General features: G+C 38.1%; 1 protein-coding gene across 1 annotated transcript in view; it reads left to right on the forward strand.

Annotated features, from left to right (window-relative positions):
• Positions 1-897: 897 nt before the first annotated feature.
• Positions 898-20,264, forward strand: part of APPBP2 (amyloid beta precursor protein binding protein 2) — a 67,196-nt gene continuing 47,829 nt past the window's right edge. The window contains exon 1 of the mRNA XM_003414571.4: positions 898-1,320. Coding sequence (XP_003414619.1) covers positions 1,183-1,320 — 138 coding nt within the window. The 5' untranslated portion in view covers positions 898-1,182. The remainder of the gene's footprint in view (positions 1,321-20,264) is intronic.

A 20,264-nucleotide genomic window follows, 5' to 3' on the forward strand; every position in this document is an offset into this window, starting at 1 on the left:
GACTACGAGATTGACAGTGTCACAATTATGGCCAGTAATTTTCTGGTTAAATTCCTAGAGCAGAAAGATGTTGCATCAAGTTCTTGAAATAGATTCAGAAAATTACATTACATAAATAACAGATGTCCAGGCTAAGGAAAGGAGGGAGATGCAACAAGTAGTCCCGATCATTCAACAATCCCCTGGGCCCGGGACTAGAACAGCAGTAGAAAACAGAAATCTTCATTTCTATTTCACCATTAAGTCCTGTCACAGCGATCATGTAGCCCCTTTTCTCTGACCAGTCTGCAATTCCATAATTAGGCTAACGTTATTACCAAATTTTCTAGAGCAGGGGTTCTTTTTACTTTTTAAAAGTTTACTTGGAAAAAAGGAACACGGTAAAAAGTTCAAACCGTGCAAATGGTTGCACAATGAAAAGTTAAGTCTTACTTCCATCCTGACCTTTAGTTCCCGAACTGGGGATTCTTGGACTTGGGTTAGGGACCGGAGCCTATGGAAGGATTTCTGGAGTACCGTGAATTCCCTGCATTATGATTTTTAACGTACAGATAACTATGTATTCTGTTTTTTTTTTTTTTTTGAGAAAAGAGTCCAAACTTTTACCTGAGACTCAAAAGGTTTGGTGTCTAAGAGCTCCTGGTGCAGGATGTGCAGAAGGAACTGATGCGCTTGAATGACTCGAACCAGGAGCTAGGCGCTCTGTTCTAACTTGCATGGTGTAAAAAGTTTCCCCTCCACCCAACTCTCGGCTCCCTTAGAAAGAAAGTACGTTCTCGGTGGGAGGGTTCACTACGCTTTGCTCCCCAAATTTTCCTCCTGCCGCATTCCTTCCCTCCCAGCGCATCGGCGTCCGCTGACGTCATGACGCCGCACACGCAGCCCCGCCCCTGCGGAGATCGGCGCCGGGACGGACCCCGGATTTCTCTCAAAGCCGGAATGTGAGGCCTGGGCCAGGCTCTCTCCTGCTCTCTGCCCGCTCTTTCTCCGGCCCCGTGTCCGCTGCCGCTGTCCTCCAGCTCGCCCCTGGAGTAGCCGGGGCGGCCGTGCCCGTCTGCCGTGTGCCCGCGTGGCTGCCGCCGCCCCTCCGAATCCTCCGGGGCCGCAGAGGAGTTCGCTACGGAGGGAGGCGGGGGCCTTCGGGAGGAGGCGGCGGAGGAGGCGGAGGAGGAGGGAAGGAAGATGGCGGCCGTGGAACTAGAGTGGATCCCGGAGACTCTATATAACACCGCCATCTCCGCTGTCGTGGACAACTACACCCGCTCCCGCCGAGACATCCGCTCCTTGCCCGAGAACATCCAGTTCGATGTTTACTACAAGGTACGGACCGTGGGCCTGCTCTCGGCTCTGCTGCCGCAGCCTCTGGGGCCGCACCCCCTTCCACGTCTGCGAACCCCGCGTTAACCCCTCACCCCTCACCCCTCATAGCAGGATTGTCTCCCGAGACATCTGGTGCGGCCTCTAGGTTGCCAGTATAAAAACACCTTACGTCTACATCCTCAGGCTCTTGGGACATGGTATATATATCTCTTCTTAATGAGTCTTGCCTCCTTTTGGGATTGCCTCCTTTACCGTGGCCCCCGATGGATAGGCCTTTTGCGTAGACTTCCTCCATTGCGCCCCGGTCCCACTCAGTCCTTTCCTTCCAGCCCGTGTCCTGCAGGGAATCCAGAGGTTGTTGGAAGTCGTCTGTGTACTTTATTCGAAGATTCCTTATTGCTTTAATCAGTGTTTATATTAGGGGTTGGATTGAGAATTTTATTAATATGGGGGTGGTCATCAGCTGTTTAAAAGGAAGGTGAGAAATCTTGCCTAAAAAAAAACTTTAAATTTTAATTATGTTTATATAGTTGAAAGTTGAAATCTTGTAGCATTTCTAAACCGCTCTCCCTCTAAACTCTGAACAGAAAGTCTCCAAGTCATTCTTCAAGGAGTTTCAAGGATAAGTGTCTTCAGACGTAGACAGTTTTTACAGTGTTTTTAGAAGGAGTAGAACTTTATGGACTCGGAACCTCCCTTTTCCTTTCCTCCCCCACCCCTCCACATTTGATTGTGAACACTGGATTTATTATTTAGTTTTCATTGCCTTGAATCGGTGTGGAGAACTATTCTCTGGTAGCCACCCGTGCAAAATTTGACCAGAAGTAGAGTATGATTTATTTTTTAGATTTTAAATTCTTCGTCTTGATTCGTAAGTTGGCTAGAGCAGTGTAAACTGATATTCAACAGATGTGTATGTTCTTATATATGTGTGGTGTTTTCTGGCAGTTGTTTTATTGGGAAGATTGCCCACTTTCTCCACCCCCAGGATTTTTTTTTTTTTTTTTTTTAGTATTAGCAGCTGACGTCCTACATTCTACTAAATCCAGCTGCTTTGCGCCAATTCTAACAACTAAAAAAAAATTTTTTTTTCTTAATATTTGGAAAAGGTTCAAGGTTCATTTTGGTCATGTGTGTATTTTTTGGATTTAGAGAAAAACCCTTCATTCTAAATTCCTACCTTACATCAATTTACTTTTGTGTATATCCACGGAAATTTGTGTATTTGAGATATATGAAAGGATGAATTAAGTTTGTCGCGCTCAGTCTGGGAAGCGGTGCAGCTTTTTGTGTGCAGCTATCTCTGTCCATTTTTTTAAATCATATGTGATCTTTTTTACATTTCTAAGAAGAAATGATTGGGAATTTAATCTCTTAAAGTACATCCATAGTTGGATTCTTTCAAAATATTTGGATATCTTGTAGTGAGTTTCACGTCAAATTGAAGCTTTTCATTTAAGAATTATTAGTGAGTATGAACAGATGGTGCTTTTGTCACATTTTCCGTTTGACAGAGTTCACAAAGTTTTAAAACTGCTTCATGTTGGCACACTTTTACTCCTTAAGAGTTGTATGCCTGTTGGGATTATGACAGTGTGTTGTGCTAAGGGAAGGAAGGTATTTAACATGTGCCTGGGACTGTGAAAAGTGCTTTTACATATGTTATCTTGTTTAATCCTCACTGTTAAACTGTGAAGTGGGGTGTAACCTTGTTTTATAGGTTAAAATAAGTAATTTAGTCAAGCTGTCATACCTAATATTTAGTTCCCGAGCTGCAATTCAAATCCAGACCTGATCGTTTCTGTTGTACCTTGCTTTCTTGCTTAGGAAAATTTTCATCTGGAGGTAGTAGATTATTTTAATGAGAGACATGATAGTACTACTTTTTAGTTGACTCTTATGATAGAGGCCCCTAGGAGTGAAAGTCAGTTTCTGGATTCCAGCCTTTAATGAAGACATAAGAAGGGATTTTTACTCTTTTTAATCACTGTATAAACAATTGTAAGTACACATATAAATAAATATAAGGTACTTATTCCCAGCCTAACTTGTGAAAATTTTGAGGGGCTTACCGTTTACAGTTTCCAATTTTCCCCACTTCAGAGTCAGGGAGAAACTCAGTCAGATCCTACAGCTGCTACCAAAAGGTCAGCAGTTCAAATCTACCTGGTGCTCCTTGGAAACTCTATGTGGCAGTTCTCCTCTGTCATATGGGGCTGCTATGAATCAGAATTGACTCGATGGCGATGGGTTTGTTTTTGTTTTGTTTTGGTTTAGCAGTCTCGACTTCCATCAATAGGTATAGCCATAGACAAAATTATAGTATTTGGGGAATCAAAAATTCCTTCATCCTTTTGTATTGGTATAATCCAGTGTCATTGTGTTAATCTTTGTCAGTAACTTCAGATGAAGACACAGCCATAAAGCATTAGGAGGAGTTACGGAATGAACGGGAGGTGAAGAAATAGAAGTTCTGACTCCTCCTTAAGAAAGGAGGGAGAGAGAGTTGAGAATGTGGAAAGAATAAAACGTGAAGGGTTTTTTCTTTCCAAAGAACAGAAGACGTTAGAATATGCTACAGACTGACTGACAGAAACCAAGATTGCACCAGGAAATAAATTATAGAGCAAGAGTCCCTGAGCGGGAGCATTAATTAATAAGTCTTGTCCCCTTCACTGTGCATTAATTATTAGTCTTAAATTAGAGTTGGAGAAAGAATACTTCTTCCTATTAGACCTGGAGGAGCCCTTGTGGCACAGTGGTTAAGAGATCAGCTGCTAACCAAAAGGTCAGCAGTTCGAGTCACCAGCTGCTCCTTGGAAACCCTGTGAGGCAGTTCTCCTGTGTTTTATAGGAGCACTATGAGTCGGAATGAACTCCAGGGCAACGGGTTTGGTTTTTATGGTCTAAGACCAGGAAGAAAGAGTTGAGGATCCAAGGTATCTAAAAGGCATCAGTGTAAGTAAGCTTGCAAGGAATGGTTGTCATGAAGTAGGAGGTAAGATCATCTGTGGAGAATAAGTGATAGGAATGGTGGCTTTTCTGCAGAATGGCTAATCAGAAGTTTGAAATGGCTGCTGAGATATATAACTAAGAATATGTGAAAGAATTGACAAGAGCCCTGCTGAGGATTTGCATTTCTGATAAGTTCCCAGGAAGTTACACATAAGAATTACCTAGGGATCTTGTTAAAATGTAGATTCTGTATATCTGGAGTGGAAATGGAAGTTCTCAGCAGGGGTTCGAACCAGTTCTAAGCCCTGGTTGGAATCAACTAGATGACAGTGGGTTTGATAGATGGTCCAATACAGATCATTGCCTTACAAAATAACGGCTTCCATCCTGAATGTTTTTCCTCTTAAGTGTACGCAACCATTTCAGTATAGAAGTGGATATTGTGAATCATTTCAGTATAGAAGTGGATATTGTGAATTAGGGGGCTGATTCAGGGTTGGAGCAATTATATACAAAGTGAAAGCAAATAGAGTGAGAGCAAGCCTGGGTTCTTTAAAGAATGAGGTGTATGATCTCTTATTTTTATTTTAACTGCTAAATGATGTATTTTTTTTTCTCCTGTTTCAAATGCAGAGTTTGCCAGAGTTCATTTTTGGCTGGGTGAAATATTTCAGTAATTGTTCTATTTAATTTTTTTACAGCCCTAGACTTAATGATTTTGTTTTTTTATTGTTGTAAGTCTCAGACTGAAGACCACACAAATTAATGCTAGATTTAGGATTAGAGTGTAGTTAAGTTTTTCCTTTTTCTATGTATATTTCTGTTGTATAGCTATATACAGCCTCAACCAACATTCTGAAAATCTTTTTAAATTGTCTGGTGACAAATTGGGAAAAACCTTTACTGCATATTTGACAAAGAGTTAATATGCTTATAAACAGCGCTTATGATCAGTAAGATGAGAACTCAACATTTACTGGGGGAAGGGGGTATAAAAGTGTATAAATAGCCAGCTATATTTAGAAAAAACTTAGATCTTTACTTTGTACCACAAACTAAAATGAGTTACAGGTGAATTAAAGGTTTAACTATGGCAAATGAGGTCATGAAAGTATTAGAAATAAATTATCAGAAAATACTAGAATAAATTATTGGGTCAGTATTTTTTTAATGGGAAATGACTAGAATTTCTTGAAAGGAATTATATTTTAAGGTAATTTACAAATTATAAAAAATCAAACATGAAAGTAAGTAATGTAAAAGCTGAAATTCTATTACTTCTCTGTATTGCCAACACTCTTGGTATAGAGAAGGCTTTTCTAAGCATGAAACCAGAATACAGGGGAGAAAAAAAGAAACTGATACTTTTGAGTACGTAGTAACTAGGGTGAAAAATTGTAAGCACATTTTTATAAAGACTGCAGACAGCAACATTTGACAGGTAAAGAGCTAATTTCCTCGACATAGGTATATAAAAAAAAGGAAACCAAACCCGTTGCCGTCAAGTTGGCAAAGTAGAACTGCTCATAGGGTTTCCAGGGAGCAGTTGGTGGATTTGAACTGCTGACTCTGTGCCACCAGAGCTCCAATATAGCTATAGAAGAGAAAATACAAATGGCCAGTAAACCTTAAAGGATGCTCAACTGAAATATAAGTTAAAGTGTAGTATCAAGCCTAAGGCAGCCATGAGAAAAAATCTGAAAGACTTACACCACCAAATAACAAGCTGTAAGAATTAAGATAATATAGCATTGGTACGCGGACAGACAAACCAGTGGAAAAAAAAAAGAGTCCAGAAACACTGACATGTATGTGTCACCTGATTTATGATTAAAGTACCACAGCAGTGCAGTGGGAAAAAGAAAGTCAAGTAAATGGTGTTGATCATATAGCCACATGAGGAGTGGAAAATATGTTGACTTCAACTCAACACCATACACAAGAGTAATTTCTGGATGGATCGCTGATCTAAATGTGAAAAATAAAGTTTTTAGGGAAAAAAAATCTTCCTTATGTCATCAAAGATTTATTAAATAAAATAAAACATGAAATACAAGGAAAATTAGGTAAATTGGACTATATCAAGATCAAGAACATCTGTTCATCAAAAGATACCAAGTGAAAAGGCAAGCCACAGAATGGGAGGAGATATTTTTTGTAGTAGGTATATCTGACAAACGACTCATATCTTGCATGTAAAGAACTACAAATTAATAAGAAAAAGAACTCAATTTTTTTAAACGGGAAAAGAATTTAACTAGGCATCCAAAAAGAGGATATTCAAAGGGCCAGTCAGACATTACAAAAGGGATTCGGTCTCATTCATTGTCAGGGAAATGTTATCCTACTGTATACCCATCAGAGTGAATAAAATAAAAAAAGACAGAAAAAAATTGTTTGCAAGGAAATGGAGCAACCGGAATTCTCATGCATTGTTAGTGAGCATGTAAATTGGTACACTGTTTTGGAAAACTAGCATTCTCTAAAGCTGAACATACGCATACCCTATAACCCAGCAGTTCTTCTCCAATTTATATGCTTAAGAATGTTCACCCCAGTACTTTTCAGAATAGCCAAAAATGGCAGCTCTCCAAATTCCTAAAAATAGGACAGTTCATAAATTGTGAAATTGTCGTACACTGAAATATTATACAGTGAGAATGAATGAAGTACAATTGCATGGAACAATATGGGTAAATCTCACAAAAGTGATATTGAGTGAAAGAAACCTGTCACAGGAGTATGTATTAGCAGCTCCCAAACTTTCTCTGTTCACAGCACTCCATTCACAGCACCCTGGGGTGGGAGCAGGGAACAAGCCCTTTGCTATTGATTCAATTCGGAGTCATGGCGACCCCATGCGTTACAGAGTAGAACTACTCTATAGGGTTTTCTTGACTAGTTTTTGTGGCAGCAGATTGCCAGACCTTTCTTTCATGGCGCTGCTGGGGGCGGGGGGCTTGAACTGCCAACCTTTCAGTTAGTAGTCAAGTACAAACCATTCACACCACCTAGGGATCTTAAAACATCCCAGGTCACAAAGAATACCTACCTGTTAGTTCTAGTGTAATAAAGATGCTGAATATTGTTTTTTCAAATTTAAAATACCATGCAGTGCTCTAGGGTACCTCAGTGCATGGCTTGGAAATTGTAAGTGTATACTGTATGATTCCATTTATATAAAGTTCAAAAACAGGCAAAATCAATCTAAGGCATCAGAAGTCAGGAGAGTGGTTACCCTTGGAGGATAGTGGGGTAAGGGGAGGCTTCTGGTATTCTAATAGTCTGTTTCTTGGTCTGGATGCCTGTTACGTGTGTGGTCATTTTGTGAACATTGATTGAGATTTACATTTATGAGTGCATTCTTCATGTATATTATACTGCAATAAAGTTTTTAAAAATAGTATCAGTCGCCTGTCAGATTGTTAAAGTTTAAAAATTTAAATAACGTATACCCTTTTTGGAAGGCAGGCCTGGTGGTCTGCTTCCGAAAGGTCAGCCCTGAAAACCTGATGGAGTGAACCTGCTCTTCATACACAGGCTCATCAACTCGAGGGCAACTAACAACAACATACCCTTTTCACCCATGATACCACTTATAAGAATTTTTCCTGTAAGAATGCTTGTCGAAGGTACAGATAATTCCATTCAAGGGTGTTTAGTACAGCATTGTTTAGGATGGCAAAAATTGGAAGCAACAGTACACAACGGTTAAGAGCTCAGCTGCTAACCAAAACGTTGGCAGTTCGAATCTACCTGCTCCTTGGAAACCCTTTGAGGCAGTTCTGCGCTGTCTTATGAGGTCGCTGTGAGTTGGAATTGACTCAGCAGCAATGGGTTTGGTTTTTTTAATACACTAATTAATCAGAAATGGAGTATCATACTGCAGTTCTAAAGAATGAGGATTGTATACGTAATGGGGTGGAACGCACAAGGTGGGGAGGAAAAAAAAGCTTGTTACGAAGTATTATGAATAGTATAATTCTATTTCGTTTTGTAACAATAGAGGACATGTGAACGTTTTTGAGTATGTGCTGAAAAGAGAATCTAGAGGACCGAACACATTTTTAGTGGTAGCTACTCGAGGGGGTAGGATTGTCGCCATTTTCTATTTTGTATCCTCTCTATTTCTTTTAATACTTGGGATTTTATAACGTTGTATTACTTTGGTGGAGCCCTGGTAGCACAGTGGTTAAGGGTTGAGCTACTTACCAGAAGGCTGACAGTTCAAATACACCAACTGCTCCTTGGAAACCCTGTGGGGCAGTTCTACCCTGTCCTATAGGGTTGATGATGAGTCGGGATCAACTCGACGGCAGTGGGATTACTTTGGTAAACAGAACAAAATATATAAAAAAAAAAAAATAAAGTTGAATTTTTAACAGCAAGATACCTGGGATAAAAAGTTGTGCTAAGAGGATAATAGCCTAATACTGATATACATTTGTCAGTATAATTGAGAAATAAGTCCAAGAATTCCTTTAAAAAGAAAAATAAAAAATAATTACATAGTTAATTCACAGCTAGTCAAATCAAGAAACATGGAAGAATGCTCAAATTCTCAAAATTAGGAATGAGAAAAGGAAAAACAACCATAGATAAAATGAAAAGAGGAAAATTAGCTTTTTTTATTTAATTGTAGACAAGTTTTTTTAGGTGTAGACTATCTTGTGTCTCTGCTATTCCACCTGAAAACTGTATTGAAATATGTTCTTAGGAAAATACAAATCGCTAAAGAGAGAGATAATAACCTAACCATGAAACCATGAAAGAAATTGAGAAATTATACTTCTCCTTCTGTCTGTCTTACGCCCCAAACAAGTAAACCCTCCCATCCATCAATATCAGACACTTTTCTTGGATGAATTCAAAGAACAGTTGATGCTATTGGCGTTTTAATTGTTCTACACCATCCTAATTACTTACAGTAAAAAATAGGCCCTCAAAACACTGATGTCAAAAAAAGGAAGCCTTAGGATAATCTCATTTATGAATCTTGAGGCATAATTCTGCAAAAAATGATAACTGGAAATCAGTAAGTCTGCTAATATAACTCACCATGTTAATAGGACGGGAGAAAACTATCAACTATAAGGATCATCTGCATAACAAATTAATAAAAATCCAACTTTTCCATTAAACTTTGATAAGGGATGTGTAGATATTTCTGGCATTATAAACATACATCTAATCAAAAGGTAATATACGTATCTAAACAGAAATGTTTAATGTGCAACACTGAAAGCATCTTGATTCAAATTAGGGCTATTATAAGGTATCCTTTTATCAGTATCATTGAATTTTTTTAAGCAAAGACTTTCTTAAACTGTTAAGTTTTCAACATTCTTGAAATGTAGTTAGAATAAAGGATAGTAAATATTAGAAAGAATGAGATGGTATAATTGTATACATGAAAAATCCAACAAAATCACATAATCACTTAGGGGGTTGGGTTTGATAATTTGTTGCAGTAGCTGCACAGAACTTACAGACCATACTCAATTATGGAGTTTATTAGGGAAGTAACAGTTTACAGTTCAGGTTCAGGAATGCTCAGGATACAGTTCTTCCATCAGGACAGCCTCTCCTCAGCTGTGCTCACAGGCAGGCCTCTCTCTGGCCCTCAGCCCCTTGGCCTGGCTGTTTGGGCACATGTTGCAAAGCTCTTTAGCTCCTCCAGTAAGTGCCCAGAGGCACCTCACTCGCCAGTAAGCCCCTGCCTAAAGGCATTCAGCTTTCTTTTTCCGTGGGCCAGGAAGCTCACTGCTCTATCTCCTGCCAGTCTTCTGGTTCTTCTGCCATCTTGCGTCACTATTGCTCTTGTTACTGCTGTGCTGTCATCTCTCACTGTCTTCCATGTTACAGCTCCTCTCTCTGTCTCCTGGATCTAGGAGGTTCTCAGCACAGGTATCCCAGGTCCAAAAGAAGTGCTCCACTTTTGGCTCTTTCTTGGTGGTAGTGAGATCCTCCTTTGTAGTATAGGAAAGGATATATTTTATTCAAATTAGCAGCAGAAAACATGCCAAGGAGTAAATCCAAAAAAGTGTGCAGAAATTTAAGTGTTCAAAAAATGTAAAAGAGACACATTTTAGATGAGAAGCATTTTAAAGATGCCATTTCTTCCAAATCTGTAGAAACTCCCACAAATCAGTAAGAAAAAGGGGACTCATCTGCTCTTATGTTGACAGTGATTTTCTCTGCATGGTAAAATTGAATGATTTTTTTTTTTTAATTCTATATTTTCTTTAAAAAAAAAACTATAATTCTTCTGAAATCAGAGGAAACAAATGTTTTAAAGTTGGTTATCTAGAGTACAGAATACATTTTCCTACATAAACAGAATGTATATTCTGATAGCTGTAGTACATACCCTGTCTCTACTGCCTCATGAATACATTCTCATTTTTACCACAGGTTGGTAATGCAGCTTCAAGAAGAGAAGCTGGGAAACTTCCTATCCCAAATATTGAGCTCACTGGTATATATTGATTAGTATCTTAGTTACCTAGTGCTGCCATAACAAAATATACCACAGGTGGGTGGCTTTAAAGAACAGGAATTTACTGTCCTATAGTTTTGAAGGCTAGAAGTCAGGACATCAGCTCTAAGAGGAAGATCGTTATTTGTCTGTGCCCCAGGAGTTGTTGGTGTTCCTCAGTGTCTGTCTTCCTATGTGTGTATCTTGGTGTTTGTTCTGTTCTTTTTATAGGATACCACTTAGAAGTGATTGGGTTTAGGACTCACTCTACTGTGGTAATTGCCTAATTTACATAACAAAAGAACCTCTGTTTCAAAACAGTCGTTTACTGGGGTTAGGACTTCAACACATTGCGGGGAGGGCACGGTTCAGTCCATGACAATTAGATCTTAAATCTAACTAGATCATGGTTTTGAGCTTCCATCTACATCATGGTAGCATGTTTTAGCATTAACACAATCATGCTATCTTGAAAATTATGCCATTGATCCACAAAGTGAGGGATAAGGTTACAGATTTCTAGGTAAATAGGTGTACCTCCATCCATGTGATGGTTTGAGGGAAAATCTCTTAATTTCTTCTTTAATGCCTGGTTGACCTATATGAACGACTGCATTTTTAAACTTTAGTAAAGGTTTGCACTCCAATTTGAGTATTGGCAATATCTCTTTCTTGCGCTTTTTAATAATATGAGCAAGTCTGCTTAACCCTGTAGCTCACTTACCAATAAACAAAGCACTTTGCCCAGCAAAATACACATAATGATATGTTGGTCAGTTATATTTAAAAAAAAAAACATGAAATAGAACCAGTAAGTGAAGAGCAGCTGAGAAATTAAAATGTTAATAAGAAGCAAGAAATTTAAATGTTGGATTATCTTCAAAAGAAAGTATGTAGTTTTTAATTGATGGGTGCATTATGTTAAGGTGCTTCTATGGTCCTTGCTTTAACCTAGAAATTTATAATCCTAGATCATACTGCAATCAAACAACAGATAAAAGGCGTTAAATATAAGATAAAAAGTACAAATTAAAGGAATACAAAGTTAAACTCCAAGGTAAATTCTTTCAGAGCTACATTTTAGAAGAATTTGCGTATTAGAAGACAAAAATAAATTCATTTTGTGAGCGAAGATGTGTTAAACAAAACACTACTGTCATTTTTTTAGAGATGAGGGATACATTTGCAAGACTTTTCCTTTTTTTAAAAAATTTTATTATGGAAAAATTAAACACATAAAAGTAGACAAAATGGAATAATAGACCTCTATGTATCTACTGCCTGGCTTCAACAGTTACCAATCCTTAGCCAGTTTTGTTGCTGCATCTATTCTCTCACCCGCTTTCCCCTTTCCTGTAGTAATGGGAAGTAAATCTAGACATATAATTTCATCCATAAATATTTTAGTAGCTATCATAATCTATTCTCCTACCCAATTTCCCCTTCCCTGTAGTATTGGGAAACAAAGCTAGACATCGTATAATTTCATCCATAAATTTTTAATAGCCATTGTACTATTATCACGCCTAAGAGAAATTAATAGTAATTCCTAAATGTTATTAAATATTATTGTTCAAATTTTCAGTAGTCTTAAATGTCAAAGATGTATTTTTTTTTTTTTTTTACTGTTTGGATCAAGATTCAAATAAGTTCCACACTTTGTTTGGTTGATAAATCTCTTAAGTCTCTCTTGATCTGTAGATTCCCTCTCCATCTCTGTTTTCTTCTCCTTGCCATTTATTTGTTGAAGAAACCGGATGCTTTATTCTGTAGATTCTTCTGTTTCCTAGTCTAGATTTTGCTGATTGAGGTATAAAACATTTCATCACCCCTTCTGGGTGTTTTTGCATTTGCCTATATAGGGACTTAAAGACCATCTTAAGAATAGATTTGACACACTGAACATTAATGACTGAAGACCACACAATTGTGGGATGATATCATACATGAAGAAAGCAAAAGATTGAAAAGACAGGAAAGAAAGAAAAGACCAAAATGAATGTCAGAGGAGACTCTGAAACTTGCTCTTGAACTTAGAGTGGCTAAAATGAATGGAAGAAACAAGCAAAAGAGCTGAACAGAAGATTTCAAAGGGTGGCTCCAGAAGACAAGGTATTATAATGAAATGTGCAAAGACCTGGAGTTAGAAAGCCAAAAGGGAAGAACACTGCATTTCTCAAGCTGAAAGAACTGAAGAAAAAAATCAAGCCTCGAGTTGCAATTTTGAAGGATTCTAAGGGCAAAGATACTGCACGACACGAGAAGCATCAAAAGAAGATGAGAGGAATATGCAGTCATGGTACCAAAACGAATTAGTCAAAATTCAACCATTTCAGGAGGTAACATGTGATCAAGACCGGATGGTATTGAAGGAAGAAGTCCAATCTGCAGTGAAGGCATTGGTGAAAAATAAGGCTTCAGGAATTGACAGAATACTAATTGAGATGTTTCAACAAATAGATGCAGTGTTGGACACGCTCACTTGTCTATGCCAAGACATTTGGAAGGCAGTTACCTGGCCAGCCAACTGGAAGAGATCTGTATTTGTGCCCATTCCAAGGAAAGGTGATCCAACAGAATGCAGAAGTTATTGAACAATATCATAAATATCACACACAAGTAAAATTTTGCTGGAGGTCATTCAAAAATGGTTGCAGCAGTACATCCACAGGAAATCGCCAGAAATTCAAGCCAGATTCAGAAGAGGACATGGAACGAGGGGTATCATTGCTGATGTCAGATGGATCTTGGCTGAAAGCAGACAATACCAGAAAGATGTCTACTCTGTGTTCTATGGACTATGCAAAGGCATTTGACTATGTGGAATTATAACAAATTATGGATAACATTGCAAAGAATGGGAGTTCCAGAATACTTAACTGTGCTCATGTGGACCCTGTACATAGACCAAGAGGCAGTCCTTTGAACAGAACAAGGAGATGCTACGTGTTTTAAAATCAGGAAAGGTATGCATCAGGATTGTATCCTTTCACCATACTTATTCAGTCTATATGCTGAGCAAATAATCGGAGAAGCTGGACTGTATGAAGAAGAACGTGGCATCAGGATTGGAGGAAGACTCATTTTAACAACCTGTGATATGCAGATTACACAACCTTGCCTGCTGAAAGCGAAGACTTGAAGATCAAGACAACAGCTTTCAGTACGGATTACACCTCTACATAAAGAAAACAAATCCTCACAACTGGACCAATAAACAACATCACGATAAAGGAAAAAAAATACTGAAGTTGTCAAGGATTTCATTTTACTTGGATCCACAATCAACATCCATGGAAGCAGCAGTCAAGAAATCAAACGACCTATTGAATTGGGCAGTTCTGCTGCAAAAGACCTCTTTAAAGTGTTCAGTTCAGAGATGTCACCTTGAAGACTGAGGTACATCTGACCCAAGCCATGATATTTTCAGTCAACTCATGTGCGTATGAGAGCTGGATAATGAATAAGGAAGACCTAAGAAGAATTGATGCGTTTGAATTATGGTGTTGGCAAAGAATAGTAATTATACCATGGACTGCCAGAAGAACAAATGTGTCTTGAAAGGAGTACAGCCAGAATGCTCCTTAGAAGCGGGGGTAGCCAGACTTCATCTCACATGTTTTGGATGTGTTGTCAAGGAGGGACCAGCCCCTGGAGAAGGATATCATGCGTGATAAAATGAAAGAGAGGGAGACTCCACAAGATGAATTTACACAGTGGCTGCAACAGGTAGTTCAAACAGAGCAAGGATTGTGAGGATGGCGCAGGACTGGACAGTGTTTTGTTCTGTTTTACATAGGGTTGCCGTGAGGTGGAACCAGCTTGATGGTACCTAACAGCAGCAGCAACATATAGGGCCTTCATGGGTTTCACTAGTCTCAGGGCAGTTTATTAATGCTAATTTGTGAGTTTGAGGATCTGTAAGTCATCTGTTGTGCTTGCCATCGAGTTGATTCTGACTCATAGCAACCCTTTTTGACAGAGTAGAACTGCCCCAAAGGGCATCCTAGGCTATAATCTACAGGAGCAGATCGCCAGGTCTTTTCTTCCATGGAGCGGTTGGTGGGATCCAACCACTGGACTTTTGGTTAACAGCTTAGCCCGTAACCGTGGCACCAGCAGAGCTCTGTGTAAATTTTCTAGGTAGTATGAATTTGGAATACACATTCACAAGTGTCCCAGGCCAGAGGTTTTAGTTTTTCACAGGAGACTTTTTGCTATGGGACGTGTTTTGGATCTTTGTTACTCCGGGCTTTAGGTAGGTAGTTCAGTTCCAGGTCCCTTTCCTTACTGTATCTGCTGCTTGGGCTCCTGTGTGGTCATTGCTATCCAGCCCCCAACCCTCCTGTCATATTGCTAAAAGCTTTACTTCCACTCCTCTTCAAAACTTAATTCTTTTTGGAATGGATAATTTATTTATGTTCCTAAGACATAACAATGAGTTCAAACATACCAACGATCATGAAGATGGCACAGGTCTGGGCGGTGTTTCGTACTGTTATACATAAGGTCACCATGAGTCAGAGCTAACAACAACAAAGGCAGTCTACCTCCCTCCATCATAAACTCATATCACCTGTAAAATTTTTTTTCTGCTCTGCTAGATTCTAAATTTTTTGAAATCAGAGAATAACTCTTAGTATTCCTAGTCCTTAGCACAGTGCCTTACACAAATGTTCCAGATAAATATTTATTCCGTTAATGAAAACGAGTAACAGGTGGAATTTTTTTAGCGATAATATTTTTGCCTCTGATGTGAAAACCACAAAGATGTAGTAGGTTCAGTAAGCTAAGAGTTTCTTATGATGAATATGCCAGGGTACTTGGTAAAAAGATCAGACGTTAAAACAGGGAACACCTATTTTTGTCTATAAATTTGAACCAGCTGGTAATCAGAGTGTGTTTTTGTTTTCTTCATTTTTTCATAAGTAAAAATTTAAGGTAGCTGTTCCACTAGGGACTGGCACTTGGTGTTTTTCATGACTCTTAGCTCATGAAGTTTGTGTTCAAATTTGTTCTTAGAGTTTATTGTTTGACCTGTCCTATGCAGAGTACTGTGAAGAGGGAGCATAAGACTGCCTATTAAATGTTTCTCTTTAAGACACTTACAGTGTGCTTGAGGAGACAGTAAGTAAGTGTGTGAAACTGTGGAGTTTTTCCCTCCCTGTCAATTTCATTGAATAGATGAATTTGGGTAGTTTTAATAAATAATGACAGGATAGCAATACTAAATGCTTGATACTCTAATTATTGATTCCAGAGTAGAGTCAGTGTCTTAAATTTTTTGTTTCTTCTAATGCTCAGGCTTCCTTTCAAAGTAAATAGCTACCAATTTGGATTATGCATTTAGAAACTATCGAATGTATATATAGTACTAGGTACTGTGCTGTGCTGGGTACTGGGGAAATAATGGTGGTTATGTTCACCTCATAGAGTGTAGCGTGTAACGGAGTGGCATATATTTAACACATGATCACTTAAGTGAATGCATGCATGTCTTGATGTTGCTATTGGGGGAAAATACAGTATGTCATGAGAAAGTATAACAGAAAACAGAATTTAGTTTGGAGAGTCAGGAAGGTCTGTATGAGCAGGTGACTTTAATTGAGACCTTTAGGTTACAAGGAAATCCTAGTAGTGGTTGAAAGCTATGGCTGCTAACCAAAAGGTCGGCAGTTCCAATCTACCAGGCATTCCGTAGGAACCCTATGGGGCAGTCCTACTGTGTCCTGTGGGGTCGCTATGAGTCGGAATTGACTTGACAGCAACAGGTTTGGTTTGGCTTTGGTTAGGTTACAAATTTAACAGGCAAAGAACGGTGGTACCAGTGTTTGATGTAGAGGCAGCTGCATAGGTGTGCAAAAGGCATGAAGTGAGACAGAGCTTAAAAAGAAGCTTTGTGGCAGGAAAGTCAGAGGACAGGCACAAAGAATGGTAAGAGGTAAGGTCAGAAAGGTAGGCAGGGGTCAGATGAATTAAGACCTTCTGTAGGCTGCATTAAAGATTTTAGATTATGTTCTAAGTGTATTTGGGGTTGCCATTGAAAGGTTTTTAATGGGAGAATGGCATATGACTTTTTAAAAAGATGATTCTGGCTGCTGTGTGGACAGTTGATTAGAGGGGACAAGGAGTGATGGTAGTGGAGAGACCAGTTCTACTATACCTTTGTCGTAATCCGAGTGAAAGATGGAGGTGGCAGTGGAGATGAAAGATTTGAGGTGTCAGTTCCTTAGCCATAGAAACATTTTATTGAATATCATTCCAGATGTTTTTAAAAAAGTGTTACTGTTACCCAAAAGCCCTGGCAATAGTTGCCTTCAATTTTCTTGTGTTTATTTATTTAATTTTTTTTTACTTTTAGTCCCCAAAAGCCCTTGCTTCTAAAACATCACCAAAATGTTCATCTTTTTATTATTGGTTTAAAAGACCCCTTTGTGTATAGAAGATACTAACCTTTCCTTGTGTGATACTAACATCTTACTCTGTTTATTAAAATTTGTTTTTATTTTTCTCTATAGAGTTTTATATTCATGGACATTTTAGGTTTTTATCTCTTCCTTTATGATTTTGGACTGTGGTATAATGCTTAGAAAGGCAATGTTTCCAGGTAGTTTTTATTTTTTAACATTTAAAACTTTGATAATTTTGGAATTTATTTTTATCGGGTGGTCATCTTATTTTGTTCCTCAATTTTTGTGCACTTTTTCTTAGCATTTTTCCCCCTCAATAATTTTAAAATACCCCCTTGTAAATATACTGAGGTCTGTTTTTGAACTTTGTATTTTGTTCCATCCATTGGTCTGTCTTTATACCTGTACAGTTTTGTGTTAATTGTATTTTTATTTTATGTTTTCATATTTGGTGGGAGATAATTTATCTACTTCTAAAAATAAATTCGTTCTCCTTTATTTAAGCTACCAACAGCTAAAAGCAGTGTATATAGCAGTTTAGTAGCTTCATTAATTCTGTAGATGTAGAGTATAGCATTAAACACTGCAATAATTAACTAAAAATAAATCATGCCTGGTGGCACAGTGTTTGAGAGCTACAGCTATTAACTAAAAGGTCAGCTGTTCAAATCCACTAGCCACTCCTTGGAAACACTGTGGGCAGTTCTGTTCTGTCCTGTAGGGTCACTATGAGTCAAAATCGACTGAACAGCAATGAGTTTGGGTTTTTTGTTTTAAAGTAGAGTTTATTTTTAGAGAAGTTTTAGGTTTACAGAAAAATTGTGCAGAAAGTGCGGAGTTTCCATTTACCCCTTTTCCCTGCACATTGTTTCTCATGTTGACATCTTGCATTCCTTTGGTTAGTTTGTTACAATTAATGAACCAATATTGATACATTATTATTAACTAAAGCCCATAGTTCACATTAGGGTTCACTCTGTGTTATACAATCCTATGGGTTTTGACAAATGCTTACTGTCATGCATACACCATTACAGTACCAAACAGAATAGTTCCACTGCCTTAAAAATGCCCCTCCTTCCTCGCAACCCCTAACAACCACTGATTTTTTTCATTGTTTGTGTAGTTTTGTCTCTTCCAGAATGTTATATAGTTGGAATCATACAGTATGTAGCTTTTTCGGACTGGCTTCTTTCACTTAGCAATATGCGTTTAAGGTTCCTCCATGTCTTCTCATGGCTTGATAGCTCATTTCTTTTTATTGCTTAGTTATACTCCATTGTATGTATGTACCAGTTTGTTTAGTCATATACCTATTGAAAGACAAAAAATTGGTTGTTCCCAGTTTTTGGCAATATAAAATTTCTATAAACATTAGTGTGTAGGTTTTTATGTACACACACATTTTCATCTGACTTGTGTAAATTCATAGGAGTGAAATTGTTGGATTGAATGGAAAGACTAAGTTTAATTTTGTAAGAAGCTGCCAGACTGTTTTCTAGAGTGGCTGTACCGTTTGCAGTCCTGCCAGCGGTGAATGAGAGTTCCTGTTGCTGCACATCCTTGCAAGCATTTGGTGTTGTCAGTTTGGATTTTAAATCATGCTTTAAAAGTTTGATGTGAGAGTCATCACCAAGAAACGTAGACCCTCAGGTTCCTTTCCTCTAAGCTCTACTTCTTGAGATGTACAAATATATGAAGGGATTAGGATTTAAATCTTCCAGTTTCTATCTAAAGAATAAGAATTGCCCTTTTAAACTCACTTATTTTCTGATATGGTGTTATTTTTCCAGAGGCAACATAGTGAAGGGATTAAGAACATTAAGAACAGACAGCCTGGGGTTAGATTCATGATTTGCCACTTCTTATTTGTGGTTTTAAGCTGGTCGTTTAATTGTATGTATCTCAGTTTCCTTATATGTAAAAGGATAGAACAAATTATTTAATGAAAAGCATTTAGAATAAGGCCTGACACATACAACATCTCTTTAAGAAATAGATGCTGTTTTTATTTCAAATTGGTATCCAAAATCCCGTCAGCTGCCGTGGAGTTGCCCCTGAATCATGGTGACCCCTTGTACCATCCCCATGATCGGCTGTAGATTTGACCCTTGTGATCCATAGGGTTTTTTTTTTTTAAACCTTTAATTTTTTTATTGTGATAAATACATGTATAACAAAACATTTGTCATTTCACTAGTCTTAACGTGTACAATTCAGTGTATAGGGTTTTCACTGGCTGATTTTCTGAGGTAGATCATCAGACCTTCCCCATTAGTTCATAGTTCATAGTTAATTTGCGTGTTTGATATAAACTTGGTAAGGGTAGGTTAAAACCGTTAAATCATTACCCCTTCCCCAGTTGAAATGTGAACATTTTTTTAAGTTTTTTTGTTGTTGTTGAAAATACAACACAGCAAAACATAAACAGTTGAGGAAAGAAAAAAAAATGTTGAGGTTTATTACTTAAGACATAGTTCAGAAATTTAAAACTCTAAGACAGCAACTTTCTTAAATCCTGTTTTCAAATACTTTTTAGTAGGACACATCAATTTTCAGTCATTTAAGAGATACTATGTTTTTTTTATGAGTTGTAGTGAGGAGCCCTAGTGGAACAGTAGTTAAAGTGCCTGGCTGCTAAACAAAGAGATCAGCAATTTGAATCTGCCAGCTGTTCTGTGGGAGAAAGATGTGGCAGTTTGCTTCCATAAAGATTTCCAGCCTTGGAAACCTATGGGGCAGGTCTACTCTCTCCTACAAGGTCGCTGTGAATAGGAATTGACACCCAGGTAGTGTGAGTTTGTGAGTTGTATAACACATACAATTGCGTTTGTTTTTTTACGTAACTAGGTGAATATAAGCAGAGTAGTTGTACAACTTGTTTTTATTTCTTCTAATACAAAATTCTAACCCTTAAGTTTGCTGAGGATGATTCACAGGCATGTTTTTTATCTTAGTGTTTTTACAGTATGTGAGTGTATTTATCTTGATAACTGTGTTTGTTCTTCTGCCCCAGATCAGAAATTTGTCACGTTGTTAAGCCCACAAACAGGAATTTGGCCATAAATTCTTACCTTTGTTTTCCCTGAGTTATTCTGTAT

Source organism: Loxodonta africana, chromosome 18 (genome assembly GCF_030014295.1).
Source record: "Loxodonta africana isolate mLoxAfr1 chromosome 18, mLoxAfr1.hap2, whole genome shotgun sequence".
NCBI lineage: Eukaryota > Metazoa > Chordata > Mammalia > Proboscidea > Elephantidae > Loxodonta > Loxodonta africana.